This window comes from Pithys albifrons, chromosome 8 (assembly GCF_047495875.1).
Source record: "Pithys albifrons albifrons isolate INPA30051 chromosome 8, PitAlb_v1, whole genome shotgun sequence".
Taxonomy (NCBI): Eukaryota; Metazoa; Chordata; class Aves; order Passeriformes; family Thamnophilidae; genus Pithys; species Pithys albifrons.
In genome coordinates this window covers 8924582-8948566 of record NC_092465.1, presented here as the reverse complement: position 1 = coordinate 8948566, position 23985 = coordinate 8924582, and the positions used below count along the sequence as shown (strand labels likewise).

Genomic DNA, 23985 nt, shown 5'->3' with positions numbered 1-23985 from the left:
GCCCATCACTGATCTGATACAGTAATACTAAAAGCAATTCAGTTTTGTAATTTGCAAGATAGAACACAAACCTTCTCACTGCATCAAGGTTATGAAGCACCTTAAAAAGCACTATCTGGGTCAAGTACTTTCATTTATGTAACCTGCTTTTCTTAATTTTCTTTGCATATTCATTGGAGCATACACTAGACATCACTAGAAGGATAAATTCAGATTTAAAGTGAACATGAATGAAAATTTCACTAGGATGTTACCATTATATCAGAACATTAAGCATTTCCAGAAGTGGTCTAAGAGATCATTTATTATTTTGGACACTGTACTTGTTATACAGATACCATGTCTGAAATTAATCACAAGCTCATAACAACTTTAATTATTCATCCATACACTGTTCTAAAGGCATCCTCCTATATTCTTCAGTGTATTTGATGGCTAAAGCAGAGTCCTTATATTGTCCACTCCAACAATTTTCAGAGGTGTCCATAGAAAAAAGGGTAAATGTAAAGCAAATTCTTCTATAAAACCTAAAAGTATTTTTTTCTTTAATAAAAAACTCTAGTATTGACTTAAGGTAATTAAATGAGCTTCTTCCTTAAAACAAATATGGCAAAATTAGCTGGCCATATTTATTATCCTTTAGTCTCCCTCCCAAAGAGTCTTCCTGAACTGAGAAATAAAAGATGTTCCCAGAAAAAAACACCACCTAAAAATATGAATGGAGCAGTTTAACATGGAAGTAACTGTCAGATGGTTTTGATCAAGGTGGGCTATTCCAATGCCACAAACCATTTTAACGACTGGATGATTAACGAGAAAACTGCCGATTGTCTGATTTCTTGCTGATGTGTTTGAAGATTTTTGCTTTGTGGACACTTTTTGACTTCTGGTAACCAAATCCTCCACCTCCACCTCTTTTCTGTAGCCTTCTCCCATGGTTGCTGTTCACATCTGAAGTTTTATTGGTTAAAGAACTTAAAAAGAAATAATCTGAAATGCTGTTTTAGGGGGATTGAATGGGTTATTAACATGAGAAAAAAAATACCAGCGTTATACAAAAAGCTGAGTTGCAGAACTATGGAGGAAACTAGAACTACCTGTCCATGGTTCTAAATACTCCTCCAGTTGTCCAAAGTGCTGTTGCTTCAAATTCCATTCACTGGCAGGTCTGATGGTAACCTAGATAAAGTCTTCCATTTCATGCTCTTGCCCATCTATGTCAATATTCTATGACTATGAAACTTAAACACGTGCATTTTGATGAAAACAATTTTGCATAGAGGAGAATAGTACTTTGGAACATGGATGCATTCCAGTATGTCTACTGCCCCACAGCAACTGAAGCACATACAGTACAGGCACCAAAACAGATGTTTGTAGGCAGTTTTTGCAGTTATAGTATGTGCACTGTAACATTTTCTTTGATAAACTACTGGTGGAACATGATGCATTTCTATGGTTAATAGCAAAAAAACTCCCAAACCCAATTACAAACCACCAGAATCTGAAATAGCATAGGAATTCAGTAAGGTGCATTGAACATTTATAATGCAGAAATTCAGCTTTGAAACATTGCAGTAAAAGGATACTGAGGTCAACAAATGGAGGAACTTTAAAACCAAATGAAAGGCTGACTTTGGGAAGATCCAAGTTATTGACATTATAGATCTGCTTCAGAGAATGGGAGTCATATGCTCTAATGTAAGCTTTGTATGCCTCCTGGGCTGACTTGTGAAGGAAGTAGTTCTTCTCTATCAGTTTTTCCAGCTGGCGGGAGAGAAAAAGAAAACCCAAGAGATATAAACAATTATAGCTGTTAAAGTCTACAAATGACATTCAAGCAGATTTTTTTACTGTGTGAGTGACAATGACATTCTCTATTCACTTCAGCAAAACTTGCCTGTGAAGGCAGTGCACATACAGGTATCAAAATGCTTTTATAAACATGTAGGGGGACAAAAAAACTGAAGTTGAATTACAGTACAAACAAAGCCACAGCAACACAAAAATTTACAGACATAATAAACTGGGTTGTGCCCAACAAGATAATCAAGGAGAATACAACTGCAGCTGCACCTTGAAACTGTGTGCACCAAGAAATAGTGGGTGGACAAGGGCATAATGCTTTTAAATCTAAACTCTGTGATTCCATGCAATTCTATACAGTCATCTATTATAGTGCAAATGCATTGTAAAATAAGCAGTATTAATTCTAAGACAAAAATGCAGATACACTAGTCCAGACTGAGATGTTTGATTTGTTGTGGGCCAGGTGCCCAATACTCATTAAATCAGAGTGTCTCATTTGATGTTTAACATATGTTAATTTAGCATACTAAAAATAAGTTACATTAGATGCCATTATTTCCTGATTATTCTTAATTAGGAACCTCTCTCTGTAAGGACTGTCCTCATTGCTTCTCGTACTTGCTATTTTAAATTTAAGTTACTGCAAGCAACATTATCAAAATAATGATTCACAGAACTAACCAATAATAAAAATTTACATCCACAGAATTATCCATACTATTCCACTCAACTTTGTGCTCCATAGCCATTTTTGTAGCACTGGAGCACAAAGCAGGTTTAGCTCATGCTGGGCTTTATTAACACCAACTGGTTAAAAATACCTATAGACTATATACTAACATTCCTAAGTATTGGTACTGGATCTCTTTCTGCACACTGAAGTCTAATCATCTTACAATACACACATTACTCACAATTAATCTAAACATATGTAACTACTCAATAAAAGCTACCAAACCCCTGTTTGCTAAGCCAGACAGGAACATTTCGTTCAAAAGTTGGGAACAAGTATACATCTCTGTCAATTTTGTCATATAATGTGAAAAAAACAATTCTTACAAGCAAATTTATACTGTATAATGACAATTTAATAGTAGATATTAAAATTCATCTTTAATTTCTAAATATTTTCTTGCTTTACTGTCATCAAGGGACAGCATGGCAGGAGGATGTACTGCACAGTGCTCATCTACAGGAACTTTTCTAAACAAGGACACCTATTTTTTAACTGCAGTCACTATAGGCTGTAACATGCTCCATGTAAATTAAAATAAAGATATTCAAAGTCATTGTAGAGTGAAGTAATTTCATACCTGAGACTGGATGTCTGAAATTTTTGACCAAGAAAATTCAAATTCACTGAGCGGTACCTTAAAAACAAAAGAAATGAACCATCAAAATTATTTACACTGTGTAAACAGTGAATGTGTTTAAGACCTAAGACAAAAAGACCTGCTAGATAACAGAATTCTTTTTAATACCACAGCTGTATCTGTAAAGTGCCTTTACATCAATATGACAGTGTTATCACTTCCTTTAAGCTGGAGTAATAAAGACGCTCAGTGTGACACCTTCTTTTACCACTTTTGCTTTAGAAGTTACACCACTTTAAAAGTGGCAAAACAAGGCCACAAGGACAGCAAGCAAAAAACTCTGTGCAGCTCTATCATATTAAAATAATTACACTTACAGGAAAGCTATGCTTCTTTTGGAATTTAATAAATTGAAACTGATCTTTGAATAGAAAAAAGTAAGTTTTTAAATTTAAAAACTTGATGCACAGTAAATAAAAATACCAAACCCAACATTAAAATGCAGACATAAGTTTACCCTGGCTTGTTTTAGGTATCGTAGAAAGCCCAGTTCTTCTGGTCGCAAAATGAGCAGAGCGTGTCCTCTACCATTTATGCCTCTGGCAGTTCTGCCAACACGATGAATATATTCCTTTGGGCAAGAATATATAACAGCAAGTTCAATCGGTCTTATAAACATGTAATATACACACTGCTTCACAAAAAATATCCAAAATTTAATATGAATATAATGTAATGCATCATTCATTATTTTTTAAGACTTATTCTTGTCACTGACACATGGACGAGGGAAACCAAGCGCTGAAGATGCAAAGCAGGCGGAGACAGAACCCCTGACTAAGAAAAAAAAAATCTTAGTCTGTTGCAGTTGAAAATTAAACCTTGGCTTTGGTGTATTTGCTATGTACATTTGTCAAAACTTCAGAGTTTTCTAAATTTCACTTACAAATAGTAGACATGTCTTCAAATAAGAATACTCATCTTTTACTAAAAAATTTCAACTGAAAAAGCCATGAAGAGTCAGAGATGCACACATAACTCACACACTCCTCTTGAAAAGTGTTATCTTGTTTAGTTGATTAGATCTTAAATTAAATTCACAGCAAAACCAATGTTTTAAAGATAATAAAGATCTCAGTTAGGACCATCATTTCTCCCAGGAGGTGGTGAAAGAAATCAGTGGCTGGATATCACCATAGCTGAATACTGACCTCTGTCGAGGAGCAGTTTCAATTTTTCTCTGCAACTGTTTGTAGCTAAGATTTGATTTCTTGCTGTCAAGGTTCTCTATTTCCTTAACTTACCTTTGGGTCATCTGGAGGGTCGTACTGGACAATCCAATCAACTTCAGGAATATCCAATCCTCTGGCAGCAACATCAGTGCAGAGTAATATTCCAGATTCTGCATTACAGAACTGGAAAAACGTTGTAGTGCGTTTGGTTTGTTTCTGCTTCCCCTAGAAGGAAACAAACACATTGAGAATGAAACATCAATTGAAAAAAAAAATGTGTCAGCTGGTAGACATAATTTCTTCTTTTGCATATATCACTGCCAAAAATATAAAATAATGTGGGACATCTTTCCAAATCATGGTATTGTACAGACCAAGCAGGACCATTTCACAGAACTGAAGAGGCTACATGAAGTGGCATCTCCCAGAGGTTACAATGTATCTCCCAAAGTATTAATAATCAAAAATTGCATAAACATTCTGTTTAGGAGGGCTGCACAAATGTCTGAAGTTCAGAAAAACGACATTTGCATGTCTAGCAATATATTAGACAGATTCCAGGTTAAAACGCAAGTCCCTCAAAAAAACTCCACAACCATACTTGTAACAGTTCTAGCAAAGAACAGCAATAAAAATTCCCCAAAGAACAAAATAAAAAAGGACATTTGTGGTCAGTTATAACTGTTTCATAAACATTCAGTCAATCCTTTGTCATAAATTATGCATTTTGTAATTTTGACACAAGAATTAGTATGGCAAATCCAAACATGATCCTGACCTTAGAAAAAGCACCAAACTTCAGGGATCAGACTTTGGATTTCTGTGACAAGAGCTTTCCTCTACAAATTGAGTTTTAGTGCTTGTGAAAGGCAACATTTTGGAAGAAAACAGAAATCTTTCTACACACAGAGTGTAAATTAGTATCAGTGTTCAGCCTGGTTAGAATACCAAGTTTAATTACTAAAGTGTTGTTATTATACAGTCTTTGCTTTATCTCCTTTCTCTATAGACTAATCAACACCATCATCAGTTTTGTGAGCAGGGTGTCTGTTCCTCAGAAACTGGACTGAAATAAACAAGGCAAATATATAAGGTCAGAAACAACTTTCAGATACACTTACATGAATGGCCAAAACAGGCAGATCAATATAGTTCAGTAATTCATAGTGGTACTTCACTGACATACATGAAGAAAAAAACACCATCAGTTTCTTCTTCCGGTTCTTTTTGAGGAACGTGAAGAGCAAAAGGAATCTTTTTTCAGAGGGACACACTACATACCCCTGGAAAATTTCAAACGTTATTAAATAAAAAGTAGAAAGGAGCAAAATTCTGCTTCAGCAATACAATTAAATCAGAAAAGTGTTACATTGTGAAACAAGTATGTCAAATAGTTAATGCAATATAGCTGAAGCATATAAATCTTTATAGTCACTAACATGGAAAATACAGTTGGAAAGACAACTGGAGCTTGTGTATGTAACAGGAATAGACAAGTATAAACACCTATATTATTATTTCATGAAGTTTTATATCATTTGTCCTGTAAACATTGATTAGATGCATACAATTTACCATAGTTTGCAGTCTGAATAAAACCCTTTAGGAAACAGAGCTTTTGCCCAGTAGGATGGCAAACAGCCTTTAGACAGTGTTTGCACAACCACGTTAAAAACAGACAGGGCTTGGTGTGTTCACAGATCACACCCCTTCTAATATTTGTGTTTTACCTGTTCAAGACCATCTACTGTTGCTGTCTCCTTGTTATCATCAACCCCAACATACAGTGGTTCTTTCTTCAGGGAGATCTTTGCCAGATCTTCAACCTTTCTGGTTTGTGTAGCAGAGAAAAGCATCGTCTGTCTGCGCTCTGAAAAAATATTTATTTTGAAAGACAGCCTCATTTTTTAAAGGAGAATTCAAATAGCAAGTTCAAAAAAATCTCTTAACTGCAAACCACTGTGAGCAAGTCTCCTACTTTTTTTCAATTAAATTCTAATTAAAACATACTGGTACTGACAAACAGAGAGTGGTGTAAATGTACTATAGATTGTACAGGTTGTTTATCTAGGCTGCCCCCACCTCCACAATCCTAACAAGCTGTAAAACTGCAATATTCTCCCTCTCTGGGAAAATGTCACTATCATTTCAAATCCAATTTAGAAACAAAACAGGCTTGTTTTAAATACAGACCAGGCTTGTAATTCTACCTATACATCGAATTCATTCCCATGAATATTAAAATGTTTTTCTTAAAAAGGTAAAAAAATCATCCTAGAGATTGTGTAAGAAGAAACTTACCAAAACCTGTGCACATTGTTACTGTTTGTCTTGCAAAATCAAGCTAGAACATACACAGACGTGCATGTCATTTAGTCACATGGCAGCACGTTTGAACTGAGCCTCAGTGACCTCAGTGGTCTCACAGCAGGTGCAGGAAACCTCCTGCCTGGCTGTCATCTCTCAGCTAAAATAGACAACCTAATCCTGCAATATTTTCTTGTTACACAAGCACATGGAAAATGCAGACTCAGCCTGTTCAATTTCACTACTCCAAGAACATTAGCAATGGTTCTTGATGAACAATCAGTGCCACCATCTTTGATTTTTTTTTCTATTTCAAAGAGTCTTTTTAAAAATATAATTTCATTCCTATCATGACAAAACCAAATTAAACTCATGCAAAGAAAAAAATTTCTTTTCTCTATCAACTCCCACTTCAGAAAGAACATGTAATTTTCCCACTCTTCCTTCCCTTTCTCTTTTAGCACTGTACATTAACATTCTTCACAGGGTGTTATTTATTAAATTTATATATATGCATTTTAATCATGCAGATCTGCATTTAAATATTTAAGATGTGGAAATTCAAAATATTTACCATTGGTTTTTTATGTACTATTTCCATGGGGTTTTTTCCCCTGCATTTTTAAAGGTTAAAGGGAGACAGCCTTATTGACTCTGAGAATGTGTTTAATACATCAATTACAAGGAATATCTAAATGAAAAATTAGGAGAAGAAAAATTTAAAGTAAATATTTAAAATTCCTTAAGCTACTGGATTTGGGGAGGGGATGAAAAATGTTTGAACTGCAAGACAGACCTTTATCCTTGTATTTAACCCTTACTAGGAAATAATGAGTTGCAGGAAATAAACAGGCAGAGGAGGATGAATGAGAAGATGTAGGAATTAAATGAAAACAATCTTATATGAACAGAATTATATCTCTAAAGTGCATATGAAGACGCAGTCCTTCAGATAAACGACTCTAAACAAATAACACAAACTATTAGAGAAAAAAGACAGAGTAAGACAGCCACTATGCAGTTCATTTACAGAATTATAAAAATTAATGACTTATCTTATAGTACTTGACTCAGAAAGAGGATATAATGTTAGTCAAGTGACTTCCAGAAAAGACAGATTTTTTTTTTGTTCTTACTTGGTAAAAGTTTTATGATCTGTTTCATTTCTTCTTCAAATCCAACCTCCAAGATTCGATCTGCCTCATCAATTACCAAACACTGCAAGTTCTTATACATGAAACCTGGAGTGTTCTAGAAGATTAACAAAGTCAGTCAGACAGGGACAGGAGTTTTATTACATTTTAATAACACAGATTAGACACCAGTATTGTACCTACCTGCATATGATCCAGCAGCCTTCCTGGTGTTGCTACGATGATGTTGATTCCGTTTCCAAGCTTCTGTGCTTCTGCTGATCTGTTACTGCCCCCCATTATCAGACCATAGGTGTGAACATGATGATTCATAAGTTCCTTAAGAACTCCATAGGTTTGCATAGCAAGCTCTCGAGTAGGAGAAAGGATAATAACACCTGTTCCTAAAAAACACATCCAGCAGACAGCAGTCAGTTACAACCCATCCAGTTCCCTTCTAGCCACATCCCTAAGTGGCTGAGTAAAATTCAACTGTGAAATTAAGAGCCTTACCATTTCTAGGCATGAATTTCAGCTTGTAGATAAGCTCTACTGCAGGAATGAGAAATGCAAGTGTTTTGCCACTGCCTGTTTTTGCAGCTGCCAAAATATCCCTGTACGGAGCAGAGTTAGAAAAAGTATTTAGATAGAAAAATAAGTGATTCTATTCTATGATTCATGTATTTCGCTTGCTAGAAAAATTTATATATTTGGGATCATTAGAGTGATTAAAAAGACATATTTCTTACCTGCCTTCCAGGAGAGGCTTAATACTTTTATGCTGAATTTCAGTCATGTGTGTAAACCCCATGTCATTTATGCCTTTCAGTGTATTCTCACTGACAGCACCAGCCAGGGAAGCAAAAGAATTGTCTTCAAAAGCACCTGAAGTGAGAGAAAAAATAAAAAATATTTAAACTTATTTCTTCAATTCCATCCGTCCTCTGAGATTTCCCTATTAGAAGTGACTTCTATGAAAAAAATCAAAGGACTTTTTCTTACTCCTTTCTACCACAAAACCCAAAGACAGACAAAATACTCTGTATTAACGTGGTCCTACAAAAACTACACAGAGCTAATATGGACGAACATGAATGCACTGCTTCTCATGCCAAATTTACTGTTGTACACCTCCATCCTGCCCTTCATGGACTCTTTCCTCTAAATACATGTGTATAGAGGTTTAAGAAAAAGATCTTCACTACTAATTTTAAGATTAACAGGTGTATATAATTCAAATTTCCAAGAACAGTAACTGGGTGACAGCTGAACAACTGCCAGTGTGACATCACCTGTATTACAAAGCTCATTTGAAAACTGCAACTTACTCTGGAAGAAAGTCTTAGACCTTGGGTTTGCAAGGAAAAGAGAACACAAGATACCTGTTAAACCTAGTGGCAAACTAGGCACTTCATCCTCTTCCCCATCCTCCTCTTCTACTTCTTTCTTTGCAGAATCTTGCTTATCTTCTACATCTGCAGATTCGTCTTCTTCAGTTTTTGCTTTTTTGGTTTCTGTATCTACAACGTTGTTTTACAGAAGACCAGTCAGTTAGAGATATAAAAGACATGTTAATCATGTAAAGTTGTTCCACAGACTGCACCTCCTTTAGTCTCTAAACCATGTACAAAGATCATGCTTTTCAATGACATGGAAGGGGCTGCAGAGGGGGAGGCAAGGTTTCTATTGAATTTTCTGAAGCATAGAGAAAAAATTCCCAAGTTCCTTCCACACAACCCACTTTGCATAGTAAAACAATGAAGCTTAATGTATATTTTATGACATTTTCTGTGAAAATATGATAAATTGTCCTTAAATAAGTTACAAAATTCTTTCCCATCTGTAATGCAGACATCAAGATTCCAACAGAGTTTGTGCTCAGGACATGTGAAATGTAAAGTCTCTGTACCTGAATGCTCAGAGCACAAAAGCACCTCTTCACTGGCATAATCACAATGAGTCACAAAAATCAAATACCAAAGGAATAGAAGCTTCAAAAAAGTCTGTTTATGCATGCATACATATAAAGATATATGAAAATCTAGCAATATTTGTGGGGTGCTATTTTTTGGGTAGTTTTCCAGTATACTTCAGTTTCATGATATACAGATGTTGCCAAAGGCTGGACCTGTTGCTAAAAAGCCATATTGGCTGCACAGCCAACACGGAGACCTGTCAGAGCTCTGCTCTGTAACACTGGGTGTGCATTTGCACAGTAAACATGCTAAACACCCGAACTGAATGTTACAAAGCAGAATTCTGTTAAATAACAATTAAATTGGCTGCCACCGGTTTAGGACGAATCAGAGCTCGAACGCCACAGCTGGAATAAACCAGGAGATGCTGAAGACCTGCGGGGCTTTAAAACACACACCGGGCCGGCACATGGCATGGGGCGGAAACACAAAGAAGGCGCTTTTGGGGTGCCCAAAAATAACCCAGCTCTGGGAGACAAGGTGTTATTTGCCAAGGCAACGCACCATCTCCTGCATCATTTGCCGCTTTCCTCTTTTTCTTCTTCTTTTTCTTCTTCTCCTTGTCCCCGCCGGGAGATTCGGCCGAGCCCGTAGGCCCCGCGTACTCTTCGGGGGCCTCCGCCGCCTCCTCCGCCTCCTCCTTTAAGGGTCCCTGGGAAGGCTCCTCGGCCTCCGAGGACACTGCAGAGCGCGGGGAGAGGGAGAGAGAGGGGAGGGAGAGAGTACAAAGTCAGTGACGGCTCCGCCAGCGCTCAGCCCGGCAGAGGCTCCGCCGCTGCCGTACCTGTCCCCTCAGCCGCCCGCAGCTTCAGGTTGCGCTGCCGCAGCTTCAGGTTGCGCTTGTGGATCTTCCTGCGAAGCAGCCGCATGGGCAGGTTGCTGGCGCCTGCCGGCACCGACATCGCGGCCCCGCTGTCCCGGCACACGTGTGGGATCCGCGTCCGGGGCCGCCGGAACTGCCGCCCGCGGGGCCCGCCGGGAGCGCCGCAGCGCCGCCTCGGGGCCGGCGGGGGCAGCGCAGCGCCCGCACACACACCGGGGCCGCCCTTCCCGGAGTTATTCCCGGCCCCGCAGTCCCTCGTGGCTCCGCCGCCTCTCCCGGAGCCCCTCCCGGAGCCATTCCCGGCCCCGCTGCCACTCCCGGCTCCGCTGCCAGTTCAGGGGCCCCTCCCGGCCCCGCCGCCCCTCCCGGTGCCGCTCCTGGCCCCGCTGCCCTTCCCGGAGCCGTTCCCGGCCCCGCTGCCCCTCACGGTGGCCCTCCCGGCCCCGCTGCCCCTCGGCCGCCGGGGCGGGAACCAGCACGGTGTTCCTTGAGGAGCGGGATCGCCATCCGTGCCGCAGTACTCATGTGCCCCGTGGTGTTGCCTCTGCTCACGGTCACGGGTGTTTAACTCCCACGGGAGAAAGAATCAGAATCGATTAGGTTGGAAATGACTTGAGATTGTCGTGTCCAACCTCTGACCGAACACCACCCTGGTAACCAGACCATGGCACTGAGGGCTGGGTCCTCCTCAAACACACGCCCAGGGACGGTGACTCCTCCACCAGCCCGGGCAGCCCATTCCGATGTCCAACCACCCTTTCTGTGAAGAAATCCTTCCTAATGTCCAAGTTAAACCTCACATGGCCCAGCTTGAGACTATTTCCTCTTGTCCTGTCTTATTGCCTCGTAGCAGAGCCCGACCCCATCTGGCTATACCCTCCTCTGAGAGAGTTGTAGGGAGTGATAAGGTCACCCCTGAGCCTCCTCTGGACTAAACACCCCCAGCTGCTCTCACAGGAATTGTGCTACAGACCCTTCCCCACTCCTTTGCCCTTTTCTGGTCTCACTCCAGCATCTCAGTGTCCTTGAACAGAGAAGCACAGAACTGAACACAGGGCTTGAGGTGCAACCTCATCAGTGTCAAGTACAGGGGGACTTCTGTTCCCTTGTCTCGCTGGCCACACTATTGCTGACACAACACAGGACGCCACTGGCCTTCTTGGCCACCTGAGCACAATCCTGGCTCATGTTCAGCCATTGTCGACCCCAGGTCCTTCTCTGCTGAACCACTTTTCCAACCACTCTGCCCCAGCCTGCAAACTGGAACTTCCAGGCTTGCAGGATGCCCAACACAGACCCTGGAGATAAAGGACACAGCTGGGCCTTCAGTGGAGACCTGCATCTACGGTAGCCACCTGGTAGCCACCGCTGTCTGTTCCTCCTGATGGGTGCAAGGAACATGGAAATGCCATGAATTTGCACCAGCCTGGCAGTGCTATTGCGTGGCCAAATAATAGAATCACAGAACGATTTGGTTGGACAGGACCTTAAACACCACCTAGTTCCAACCCCCCTGTCATGTCCACCTTCCACTAGACCAGGTTGCCTAGAGCTTCATCCAGCCTGGCCTTGAAATGGATGGGGCATCCACAACTTCTATGGGCAACCTGGTTTAGTGTCATCTGGGAATGTGGGAGCCCGTTATTTCCAGGGCACGTTTCCTTGCTGCCCTATTAGGCAGCGCTTTCCAGCTGTCCAGCTGGAGCTCTCAGCAGCATGACCTTTCCTCCTAGCGTGCTCTCGCTTTTTGCCTGTGCATCCTCTTCCGAAAGAGGATTCCCCGCGGCTGAAGCGCGACATCCCCGAGGTCTTTCCTCACCAGCAGAGGGCACAGACAGCACAGGGATGCACCGCAGCTTTGTTACCTGAAAGCGGTAACCAGCGCGTCCTTAGAAACCTGAATGATGACAAATTGTGTGCAGTTCAGCCTGCGATACCTTGCTGTAACACAGAAAAACTGCAGAACTATTTCTATAGTAATTTCGAAGTGTTTATTGCATAAAATTGTCTTTAAAGATACTGTTAAGGATGAAACAAAAGTAATTTTCCACCGTATGTAATTGCTGTCTTCTAGAGGTCCTATGGATCACCAGGATGAGAATTAAATTTGTTTTGCCACATCTTCAGACTGTGAACAATGTGATCTTGTCCAGATCTTCACAGACTAGATAACAGGTCTGGCCACGGGCTTATTAAGTTGAATGGATAACAGCCATCCCCATCAGCTGCATTTGAAAATAAGCTGATCCATCCTCAGCAAGAATGGTACAAACTCCAGGGGAACTCAGTTTTACTGGTTTAATTTTAAGCAGGTAAAACTTCCTTACTGCAGCTCAGTGTAATTTAGGTTCTGGACATGTTTTCTTCATGGCTACCTTATATTGTGTTTACAGATGTGATGGGTTTGGTTACTATTTGGATCCAGATTTAACCCAGGCAGAGCATCTTTCTGGAATATGGTCATTGTGTATTAAAAGTCTGGACAGGAGGGAGCTGACAGTAATACTTACACTGAGGGAAGACAAAATTATGTCCTTCAGGCATGGCACGGTCTATGTGTTCCCATTTTAACCAGTAGTGCCAGGATCATCACTACTTTAACTTTTACTAAGCTCTGCCAAGAATTAGGACCTGGAAACCCTGGACAGGTAAAAGCCTAAATAAAGATCTCACCTCTATCCATGCTGGGTCCTGGCTGACTTGGCAAGTCTTTGTGAAATTGCATTAGTGTGGCACGAGGCCCAGACTGATAAACTGTCCCTAGAAGTTATGTCAGATCCCACTGACCAGAATACATTGGCTGTGTCTGTTGGCTACTGTCATCATGGTACACAAGGAGACCTTTGTAGATACAAGTTGGTCTTGCATCTGTGTAAACACATGTCATGGCCTTATGTACAGGAATTTAGAAATGGCAGATTTCATTAGGGGCCAAAGCATCATGTGCCCCAACATTGCTTTTGCTCAATATCTTGTGAAATATTTTGCTTAGAGTTAACAAAGAAGTGTGCTTCTCTGGAAATTTCAAAAAATGCTTTATGAGCTTCTTTCTTTTTGTATTTTTTTTTCTTCAAGGTGTAATGGTGGAAAGTCACAAAAAAAAGAAGACTCAGGAGATAATAATGATACTTTTATTGTGACAGGTAGAGACAGCAATTTAAACCACTAACTCATGTTAATAGTTTGTCTCTGAATTTTGGCATTTCTTAGATACCATATGAATTCCCCCTAGTACATGTCTCATTTCTGTCCAATAAATTAATTCCTAATTGCTTGAGTTATCAGACAATCATTACTAACAAAAGGATTTTTTCAAATGGTTATTGAGTTGTTGTCAAAATGTCTCAAATTTTCTAGACATGATCTTGTAGGAAGGTTTGTACAGAAACATGTTTTGTGTTAGTAAAGGCCTTCACAGAGCTAAATAAATCCATATAAGTTACTCTGAATTTATCTCTGAAGATGAATGTTTTTAATGGGCTGGCAATTTCAGATTTTATCTCCCAGAATCAATTCATCCTTAGAGCCAATTTCAAAATATTTATTTGTACTTACCAATAACTAACTTGTGTTGATTAAAATGTAACACAAAAGTAGTCATTGATTTCAGTTGTATTATTTCAGGTAGATGGTGATAATTTGTAGAAAAGGTACCAAAATCCCATCTAGAAAAGGTCATGAAACAAAAGTGTGTAGTCATTTTTTGATACAAGAGCTGGAGTACAGAGTTGAATTAAGGAGGGCAGAAATCAGAGTGTAAAAAAGTGCTTTTTTGATGTCTTAGGTTGGACATGAAAAAAATCACAGCTGATGTAATTTTTTAACATCTACACTATTAAGCTAAAAGTTCTGAACTGGAAAACTAAGAGCTATCTTTTGATCATTAACAGATTAAAATTTTCCATGTTAAGCAAATTTATCTGTCAGACAGTAATATAAATGGACTTGGTTTAAAATCAAATGCTAGTTTTTTGGTGGTTTTTTTAATGTGTCTGCTTTACAGGAGATGATCAATCTGTATATATATATGCAAATGATGGATACAAAGGAACCTGCAGAAATGATCAGTTTTCCAGTTTCATTGAGCTATATAATTCTGAAATCTGAGTTTTGACAGAGAAAATTACCCAAACCTGAGCTGATGTAAATGGTGTAGATACAGATATAGTCAGATATATCACATAGAGAATGGATGACTTGATTTATAGAACATGTCAGTGTTAATAGAAGTTAGAAATTGATGGTACAAATTGTATTTTCATAGAGTATCCCTGAATATCACTGAATCTGTGAGGGAATTTAAACTATGACTTACAGGGAGAGTAAAGTACCCATGTTTGGAAAAACCAAGCTAGGCTATCACAGTCACATTTTTTAGTTTGGTTTTTTTCTTTTTTAATACTGCTTTAAAACAATGTCTCCCTTGTGCCATAAGGAAGTACTGTCTCAGTTATGTGACATCATCAGCACTGTGTGAACATGACGATATAGCTGGATTCAAATCACATTTGTGATTTTTTTAGGAAATTTCTCATTCAGCTCTTATTTTGCAACTGGATCTGAAACCACTGCAATTGTTCTAATGCATTGTCTCCTCTTTCATACACATAGAGGACCAAAGTCTAAGAATTGCCACCCAGAATAAAATGCTGCAATTCTTTCTTGCGGTAAGGGAGACCATGCTTTTGCTCGCCACTCAAATTTATGCTAAAGTCAGTGTTTTGATCCTCATCTCCAAAATACACCAACACTAGGGGCTAGTTTATGTAAAATATTTGTTAAATCTATCAGAAATAAAGAAGAAAGTTGCAATCATAGAATCACAGAATGACTGAGGTTGTAATGCACCTCTGGAGATTTCCTGGTTCAACTCCTCTGCTTGAGTAGGGTAAACTAAGAGCAAGTTACTCAGGACCCTGTCCACTCCAATTTTGAGGTTCTCCAAGGGCATACACTCCACAGAAGACTCCATCTTCTTTACTCTCTCCCATCGGGTGTGGATACATATTGAACCTTCTCTTCTCCAGACTGAACAGTCCCAGCAGTCTCAGTCTCACCTGGTATTCCAGATGTTCCAATCTCTTTATCACCTTCATGGCCATTTGCTGAACTCACTCCAGAATGCCCCTGTCCTTGTACCGGGGAGCTCAGAGCTGGACACAGAGCTCCAGGGGTGTCTCACCAGTGCTGAGCAGAGGGAAGGATCCCCTCCCTTTGTTTGCCTCAGTTGTTCCTGTGGGATTTTCTGTTATAATTGTGTAAGTCTTTTCCTTAAGAAAACTCTCCCATTTCCAAGATAGATATATAATAATTTTATATTTAACACCTGCACACTGCAAATAAAACAAAATTCTTGGAAAACAAGGTGCTATACACATTATTATTCTCACAGTGGCAATGAGAGAACAAAAAATACAGAATGCAAGAGCAGTGCATAGTTTGTAATGTACTACTGGCAGATAGGAGTTTACAGGAAGGATAATTGTAGTGTAAAAGTATGCAAGGCACAGAGCTGAATAGTTGAGATTTTATTTTATATTTTATTTTATTTTATTTATTTTATTTTATTTTCAAGTTGTTTCTAACATTTGTGATTTAAATTTACAAAGTATTTTTGGGGTACTCAGAAGCTGTTTTTCTGAACCAGATGAAATAATAACAAAACATTTTCTGTTCTGTTTTAGGAGGCTGTTTACCATTGTTTGTTTCCACTGTTCCTCCATCTCTAGTAAGTGTTGATAAATATCCTGTTTTGCACATGACAGTAAGATATAGCCAGTTTTATTAAGACAGCATATAAATTCACAATATTCTTTTTTTACATACAAAAATCTATTTTTCAGTATTTTCCTGTTTTAAAAAAAAGTAGTGAAGGTTTTCCAAAATGCTGCAAAGGCTACAAATAGGATCAAGTGGTTTATTAACAGATTAATCAAACTGCAGGTGTAGCAATTAGTGTATAACTTACTGACTGATGAGTTCATAATCGTTGAAATAATAATTTTCGCAGACATAAAAGGCATTACTTTTGCAGTGCCCCCATTAATTTAAAGAATCCTAGTAAATATATTACTATCATCTATTCAGAAGGTATGTCTTTTATATTGCTTTATAATTTACAGATCATCGTTTAAAATAGCTCTGTTTAAATAATATAAAGTCACAATGAAAAGAATATGAAATCTGAGGTAGGAAGTGAAATACAGAAGGTCAGCTAAAATGCTTTGCAACTCTTTTGAAGATGAAAGTTGAAGGGAAGGAATGTTCTGGGTGCATGGCAGTTGGATGGAGAATGATCGGTGGCATTTTGTGGATGGAATGAACACAAGATGTCACCCTTGCTGTGAGAGAGCTCCAATACACATATGCCATTAGTTGAAGAAGAAAAAGAATGAAGGTGTTGAGGTTTACCTCTTATTTTTTTTAATGTTGTCCTTCACATGTGTCCCTTCATTTACTCATCCTACTCTCTTTGCTGCAAAATTTTCTCCACCTTGCTGAATATTTTTAATTAAATTCTCTCATGCCATTTATCATTTTTAAAGTGTTTTAAAGTAGTTCTGAAACTTGGAATAAGATTTTCCTTCCTTGAATAGTAGCCCTATGATTCCTATGATTCCTTTTTCCTAAGTGAAAAAGATAATTGAGTGAAGTTTTCTTCAGTCTCCTTTATTTTGATACATTTACCTAGAAGTCTAAAAGTTTATAAAGGATGCAAGTGTAACTGGTGAAAAACTTCAGATAGCATCAGGGAGTTGAATTGCTACATTTCTTCCTAAAATGTGTAAACCTTTTTGTGCTGAAGAGTAATATTTTCTTTATGTAACAGTTTGAAATTCCCTTTACCTTTAAACAATACAAAATTCTCCCTTTGAGGAAGCAGGGGTTGAAAATCTTGAATTAAATGAAGTATTAATTAGACAATGGTGTTAGCATTCTTCTGGTTATGAATGGGGAGTAAATACCTTTGAGCTCAAGCCCTCGATTTCAGTCAGATAGACAGTATGTCTCTGTTCAAAGCCACAATTATGCTTTAAATGTTTTTCTTTTTTTCTTGAAAATGTCTGTGTGGAACATATGAGGACAGAATTCAATACCTTGTGTTGTTGATGCCTCATATTAAGTGGTCATTCTCATTTCATTTATCTCATCCACACAGTGAGAATATCTTGATCAGTAAGATAAGGATAGAAACACTCATTTACTCCCACTGCCTGTTTGTGTTTAGATAACAAGACCTTAAAGCAAGAACTATTTAAAAAAATGTTTGTATGGGATCTGCAACAGAGAAGGCATGTGTGTATCAGGAAGCTCTGGGCACTAATGTGATAAAGTGCACTACTCTTAACCACCAAAATTTAAACATACAAGTAATAGTAAAATACTATTTTGTTACAAAGTGTACATCTTATGGGACAAAATTCTCATCAACCTCAGCAAAGGAGGAAACTAAACAGTGAACACAGAATATGTGAAATAATCTGTGATACCTCCAACTGACTGACATTCTCAAATACCTTCAAGAAAATATCAAGTGAGTTCATTTTCACATTTTCCTTGGAGTGGCTCACCCCTCCCTTGCCCAATATTAGTATTCTCCTAAATCCATAGTTGTACACTACTCTTCTGCTTTACATAATTCTATATGTCCTTAAAACCAGTGCAAGTTACTTTTAGTCTTAAAACCCTTTCAGATTGCTATTTAAAGGAGATTTAATATTCCTGAGAGTGATTGATTCTTAGTTAGTTATGTAATGTTAGTTTTTTTGATGGAAATTCAGTGGAAGCTTGGAGAGTCATCACTCCAGAAGAGAATGCTCAATAGCTTGTGTTATTGGACTGAGTTTTTATGGTTCAAGCCTTTATAAACTGTGTCAAGCTGTGATAGTTATAATTATTGCACACGTTGGCTTAACCTGTATCGTGTAGTCATAACACATTAGCCTTTCCAACTTTCACTTACCTGTCCTTTATTAACTGTGACATTTTCCCTTATAGGTTCAGAGCAAGCACGACTTTGTGATCAATGTGAGCTTTAACTAAACTCTTTTTTCCAAGGAAGACTCTTGTTGAAGAAACCAGGAGATGGCAGTCTTTCTTAATGGATCACGGTTAAAGGCTATCAGTTTCTGTTCTTTTGCCCCAGAATAGGCAAAAATTTAAAATGAAGTGAGAGAAGGGCCACATTTCTTGTCCTGTTGGAACAGGAAGTCATTGCATGCTTGACCCCTCTGGTATCTTCCAGAGGCTTTTCTTTCAGGTGTCAGATCTTGAACAATCACATAAATCCTGGTGGGATTGTGGTCTTCTCAGTCTTCACAATTACCTTAGCGCAGTTTTCTTACCTGGCTGTTTCAACACACCTGAACCACAGTTCTCGCTGGTAACACAGAGAAGTCAGTGACTAGCCAGCCCTCCTGAGACTGTGTCATTCATCTGAAGGCAGGCTTTGTCACAGAAAACTGGCTTAGAGACAAACCACAGTTCATGTATGTTTAATCAGTAAAAACATAGTAATCCAGAGACTGTATGATCTAATCTGTCTCTCTGCTAGTGTATCCTTCAATTTTTCTGTCACCATTCTTGGGCAACTCAACTCCTCTCCAAGTTATCAAGACGGTTTTAACGGGCTGTGGAGCTTTTGGTCTGTTATGTAACCTGACAAAGGCAATGTCACATCTGTTTATGATATCACTGTACTGAGATGTGATTGTCTATTGTTACTAAAGAACTAATTGCTGCATGGCAGTATTAGACACCAGTTTCTTTTGAGCTGCTGGTTGCAAGCATGAGCAAAACCTGCTTACTTTTCTACAAGTTTTTCTGTAGAGTAAGCACCAGAAACTGACACAAGAGAGCACAAAAGTGGCTTAAATTCAATCTTTGTCCTTATTGACACAGTGCAGCTCAAACAGAGCTTAGAAAAACCATGATCTGCCTTCAATTATCTACTAGAACCAGTGATAGATTTAATTCTAACAAAGTAATTATCTTGTATCTCCACAGTCATTATGGCCTCTGTACTTCCAAAGTTGCCTCTCAGTGTTACCATTCCTTCTCTTCAATTGCAGTCAGGTGTACAGAAATGGCAAGTGATCAACAACCCCTCACTGACTAATAGTAATATGAATACATCCTTTCAGGCAGTGCTGAATAAGATGAGCAGATATGGAAGCTAGCTAATGTTTATTAAGTGTTCTGATTGCTACCTGAGTTTATTGCAGAACCAAGCAAAGAGGGAAAATAATAGCTTGTTCCAAAGGTCTCCAGCTACATTCTTGCTAATCATATTTGTCTATATTTTAAGGTAAGGGTTTTTGGTTTTTCAGATTAGAGACACTAGACCTCCATGCCATATTTTTGTGTAAAGGTACTTAGCCTTTTTTTCTGTAGCACACCATGTTCAGATTGATGCATGTTTCTCAATGTCTTGGCACTGTTTTCCTGAACATTCATGCCTGTAGACATCCTGGTTCTCACAGCAGAGCTCTATTTTTAATTTGGCATGCAGGAAGAAGAGCTGTTCCTATCTAGAAGGCAAATGTTTTTGGACTTGTATGCCAGGATTCTGTAGGTGAGAGCTATGTATGTGTTAGGGAGTATCTGGATAAAGGCTTGGAATATATGGATACACTGAGAGTGAAAAACGCCTTGGTGTGGCAAAACTCCTTGAGGTATGAATGACCCTTAATGTATTTACCAAAGTTCATTATGTTGTCTGCTTCACAAAACCTCAGAAACAGTTTACCGTAGCTGTGTGTGTGACGTTTCAGTTGCTATGCAGCTTCCTACTACAGGCCTCGAAAAGCTATGCCCAACATTTATCTTAATCATTTGCCAGAAATGTCTGAAGGCATAATGTCTCATTAATAATTGTTAAATCATTGAGTCGTTCAAAGAGAGATGTTCCATCTTTACTTACATAATGGTAAAACATAGATCATTTACCAAGTATGCAACAGCACATCAGAGATTGGAGTTAACAGAGCCTTATTAGAGGATATGCATTAGTGAAAGAAGAAGGCATTTGGTGATTGAAACAGTGTTCAGCCATGGCATACAGTCTAGTTCTTGCACTCCCCCATTCTTTGACAGCATGCAAATTGATAGGTGTAAAGAAACAATGTTAATAACATAACCAAATTATTTCAGTGTCAGTTATGGGACTGGAACTCAGAAAATACACATGGAGCTTCCACCTCTGCCACAGACATCCTGCATGATTGAAATAAATCATTCATGCTTGCACTCCTGCTACCTGACCACAGATAATGACAGAGGTCCTGCATTGAAGCACTCACTTCAAGAAGCAGTTCAAATGTCACAGTGGAGTCTGTCTCTACGGACTGTTGGGAGTGCAGAGTGAACAGGCTCTTAACAGTCCTTCTGTGCAGTTTTGGGAATCATGCTGGATATTTATCTGGGTTTGTAGGTTATTGGGTTTGTAGGTTACCAGGTTGAATTGAAATGCTGTACTTCCTTAGAGGTTTCTTCATACCCTTTTGCATAGAGTTCTGTAACCATTATGCTCACTGATCCATGATAAGAATCAATCCTTGACCCAGATCCAGGGTATGTAGGGAATCAGATCTCTTCAAATCAGAGGCAGGGTCTGGCCTAGAGCTGTTCCCATGTCCTTCTGCTATGCCCTTGGCCTCTCAGAGAACCTATCCTCACTCAGCCCTGTGCAGAAAACATGAGGGAATTCTGGTTTCAGGTTACTTTGCAGCAGTTTTTGTGCCTGTGCCTTCATTGCTTTTCTGGAGGGCATGGAGTGAAAAAAGGGGTTTTTAAGTGAGGTTGATGAAATGGATAAGATTTTTATTTTGTTTTAGTCTCAGAATGACATTGTTTCTATATAATTTCCATCCTTGTATTAATAATGTGCTTTACATTTTCCCATCTATGTCCATAAGTAATTAAGACAATCAAAAGGAAAGGAGTCAGCAAATGAGCATAGGTAAACTCTGGATTGAGAGCAAATGTACTCACTGTACAGTGTGTAAAAGGACAATTTAGGGCTTCAAATGAAGCCTGAATTACTTCAACCTTGAAAGGTATTAATCTTTATTCATTTAATTTCACAAAAGAAAGCAAGAAAACCAAGAGATATGTAACCAATTTAGATAGCAAAATGGAATGACATGAGGTCACTCTTGAACCCTGTGCTTAGAGACTGCCTCATCTAAGGCCATATCTCACATGGGTTTGAACAGTGTAGTGTTTGGGATAAGCTGGCTGCCATGTCTTAGTGTCTTCAGTTGAGTTTTAGGAGCTTGTTAAAGGATTCTGGCTCAATAAAACAAGGAGAAATCATTAGGGAGAGTAAAGACCTGGCAGGACTGTGTGTTGAGCCATGGAGCTGTGCACAGTGCAGGTGAGGTGGTGGGCTGTAAGTATTGGAAGGGCTATTTTGGAAGCTCATTATATACAAAGTGGGTGGTATAGGTGCTGCGGTGCTCTTTAAAGTAACATTTTCTATGTTGGCAGCTCAAATTTAGGACACGCACCATTTTCAGTTGTATTCTACTTTCATGATCTTGCAGTACTCTGACATTGGCTGATGTTGTACAGCTATTTCTTGGTTACTATGAGACTTTCTCTGGAGTCTGATTGCTTGGGATAAGAATTTATCCACAAAAGTAAAGTCATCTGTGCTGTGCCACAGAATTAGTGTTACTCAGTTTTTTCCGACAGAAAAGGCATTGAATAAGTCTGTCACGACAGGTGATGCTGAGAGACACTGGGAGATAGAACAAATTAAATTCTAAAACCAGCCTGATTTTAGTGTTTACATCTTCCAGAGAAGTTAAACATCACATCCACCATTCACTTCTACACATTTACACCTTTTACAACTTTACAGCTTCTAGGTAGTTAACTATCTTTAAAAAGGATAAGCAAACTAATTGTAAATAAATTTTAATTATAAAATTTCCAACATCATATTATCTTTCCACTGAACAGCACAGCTTTAGCAGACACAGACCTGTGAGGCAGCAGCTATGGATTTATTAAACTTTTCTTCATTATTATTGTGTGTTCTCATCAGTTTTAAGACAGATTCTTTGAGTCTTGTTCTCAAAACTATCTTATAGATTTGCACACATGACTTTAAATAGGAATAATTTGAAAAATCCCAGTGTCTCTACCTGAATTCTGTGATTTTGTCTTTTTATGTTACACTGAAGGTGCAGAATGAAGAACTCATCCTACAGCAAAATTCTGTCTCTCTCTTGTTACATTGAACTTAATGAGAAAACGTTTATAATTTCAGCATGCAATTTTCTGCTATTCTCAGCTTTAGTGGGTGTATTTGAGAGATACACTTTGATTAATAAAGAACAGGCTAGTGAGGTAGTGTGAAGAACTGTATAAAGTTAAGATTTTCCTATACTATTGGAATGGAAATACGCTCTTGGGTAAAATATTTCAGGAAACAGATCCAGTAGGGTCCAATTTAAAGAAAGAAGTCCACTTACATGCATAAGTACAGGTGTCTGACTTTTCCTCTCTTAAAGAATTTCCCCCAAAGTTATAAAGTAAGAATAATTACTCAAAGCAAAATTTTCTGATCATTTATTCTACTAGGATTTCCTGAAGTACATTTTCAGATTGTGGATTATAAGTGCATTTCTCATTATCACTAATGAGAATTTCAATGCATGATATAATTTTACTGTGCTATTTTGTCTGACTTGTATTACACCTGTCAGTCTGCTTTCTCCTGCTATTTCATTAATATTTAAATATTAATATTTAAAGGTCAAACTTAGCCTTCAGTGATATTAAAATATATTATTCAGTTTCATCTGACTTGAGGAGAACGTCACTGGGACAATGTTCACTAGATAGGGAAAAAGGCAATCATCATACACTTTTCTGCCTTTTTAATCCTTTTTTTTTCTTTTTTCCCTCAAGTAGAAACTGGAAAGTTTCCATCTGAGAGATGAAGGAGAAAGGTTTGAAAAGGAATGAAGTGTAATTCACAACACAGCCAGTGGGAGTGAGGTGCCACTCTTGGTACCTGGAGAGTCTTGCTCTGGAGCAGTTGCAGAACTGAAAGACTTCACAGGACAATGCAGCAAAACTGTTTGTCCACTAGAATTTCTCAGGGCACATTTCAACAGTATGGCATCCTGGAATAAAAAAGAAATGTTCAGTGTTTAGTACAGTGGTGTGATAAAGGCAGTGTTCCAAATTAAGTAGCATTTTTTACATAGATATATAAATAACTGAACTGTGTTGCATGTGTGGGATTTTGCATTTTGAGCAAAACTCGATTATCCCAGAAACTGTTTATCTGTGTGGAGTATTTATGGCATCAGAATTGAAGTTTATAAAGCCAAGTTAGCAAAGAATTATGAATACAGGGTGCAAATTCCCTAAAAC

At 38.6% G+C, this 23985-nt stretch overlaps 1 protein-coding gene across 1 annotated transcript; it reads right to left on the bottom strand.

Annotated features, from left to right (window-relative positions):
• Nucleotides 1–286: 286 nt before the first annotated feature.
• Nucleotides 287–10714, bottom strand: DDX18 (DEAD-box helicase 18). Its single transcript, XM_071562492.1, has 14 exons — nt 10555–10714; nt 10275–10451; nt 9177–9314; nt 8544–8679; nt 8308–8408; nt 7999–8198; nt 7798–7912; nt 6085–6224; nt 5476–5637; nt 4427–4579; nt 3640–3753; nt 3123–3179; nt 1590–1767; nt 287–951 (listed from the first exon to the last, which is right to left on the bottom strand). Exons 1-14 carry the CDS (start codon nt 10670–10672, stop codon nt 809–811), a joined length of 1932 nt encoding a protein of 643 aa, XP_071418593.1. The 5' UTR covers nt 10673–10714; the 3' UTR covers nt 287–808.
• Nucleotides 10715–23985: the final 13271 nt, after the last annotated feature.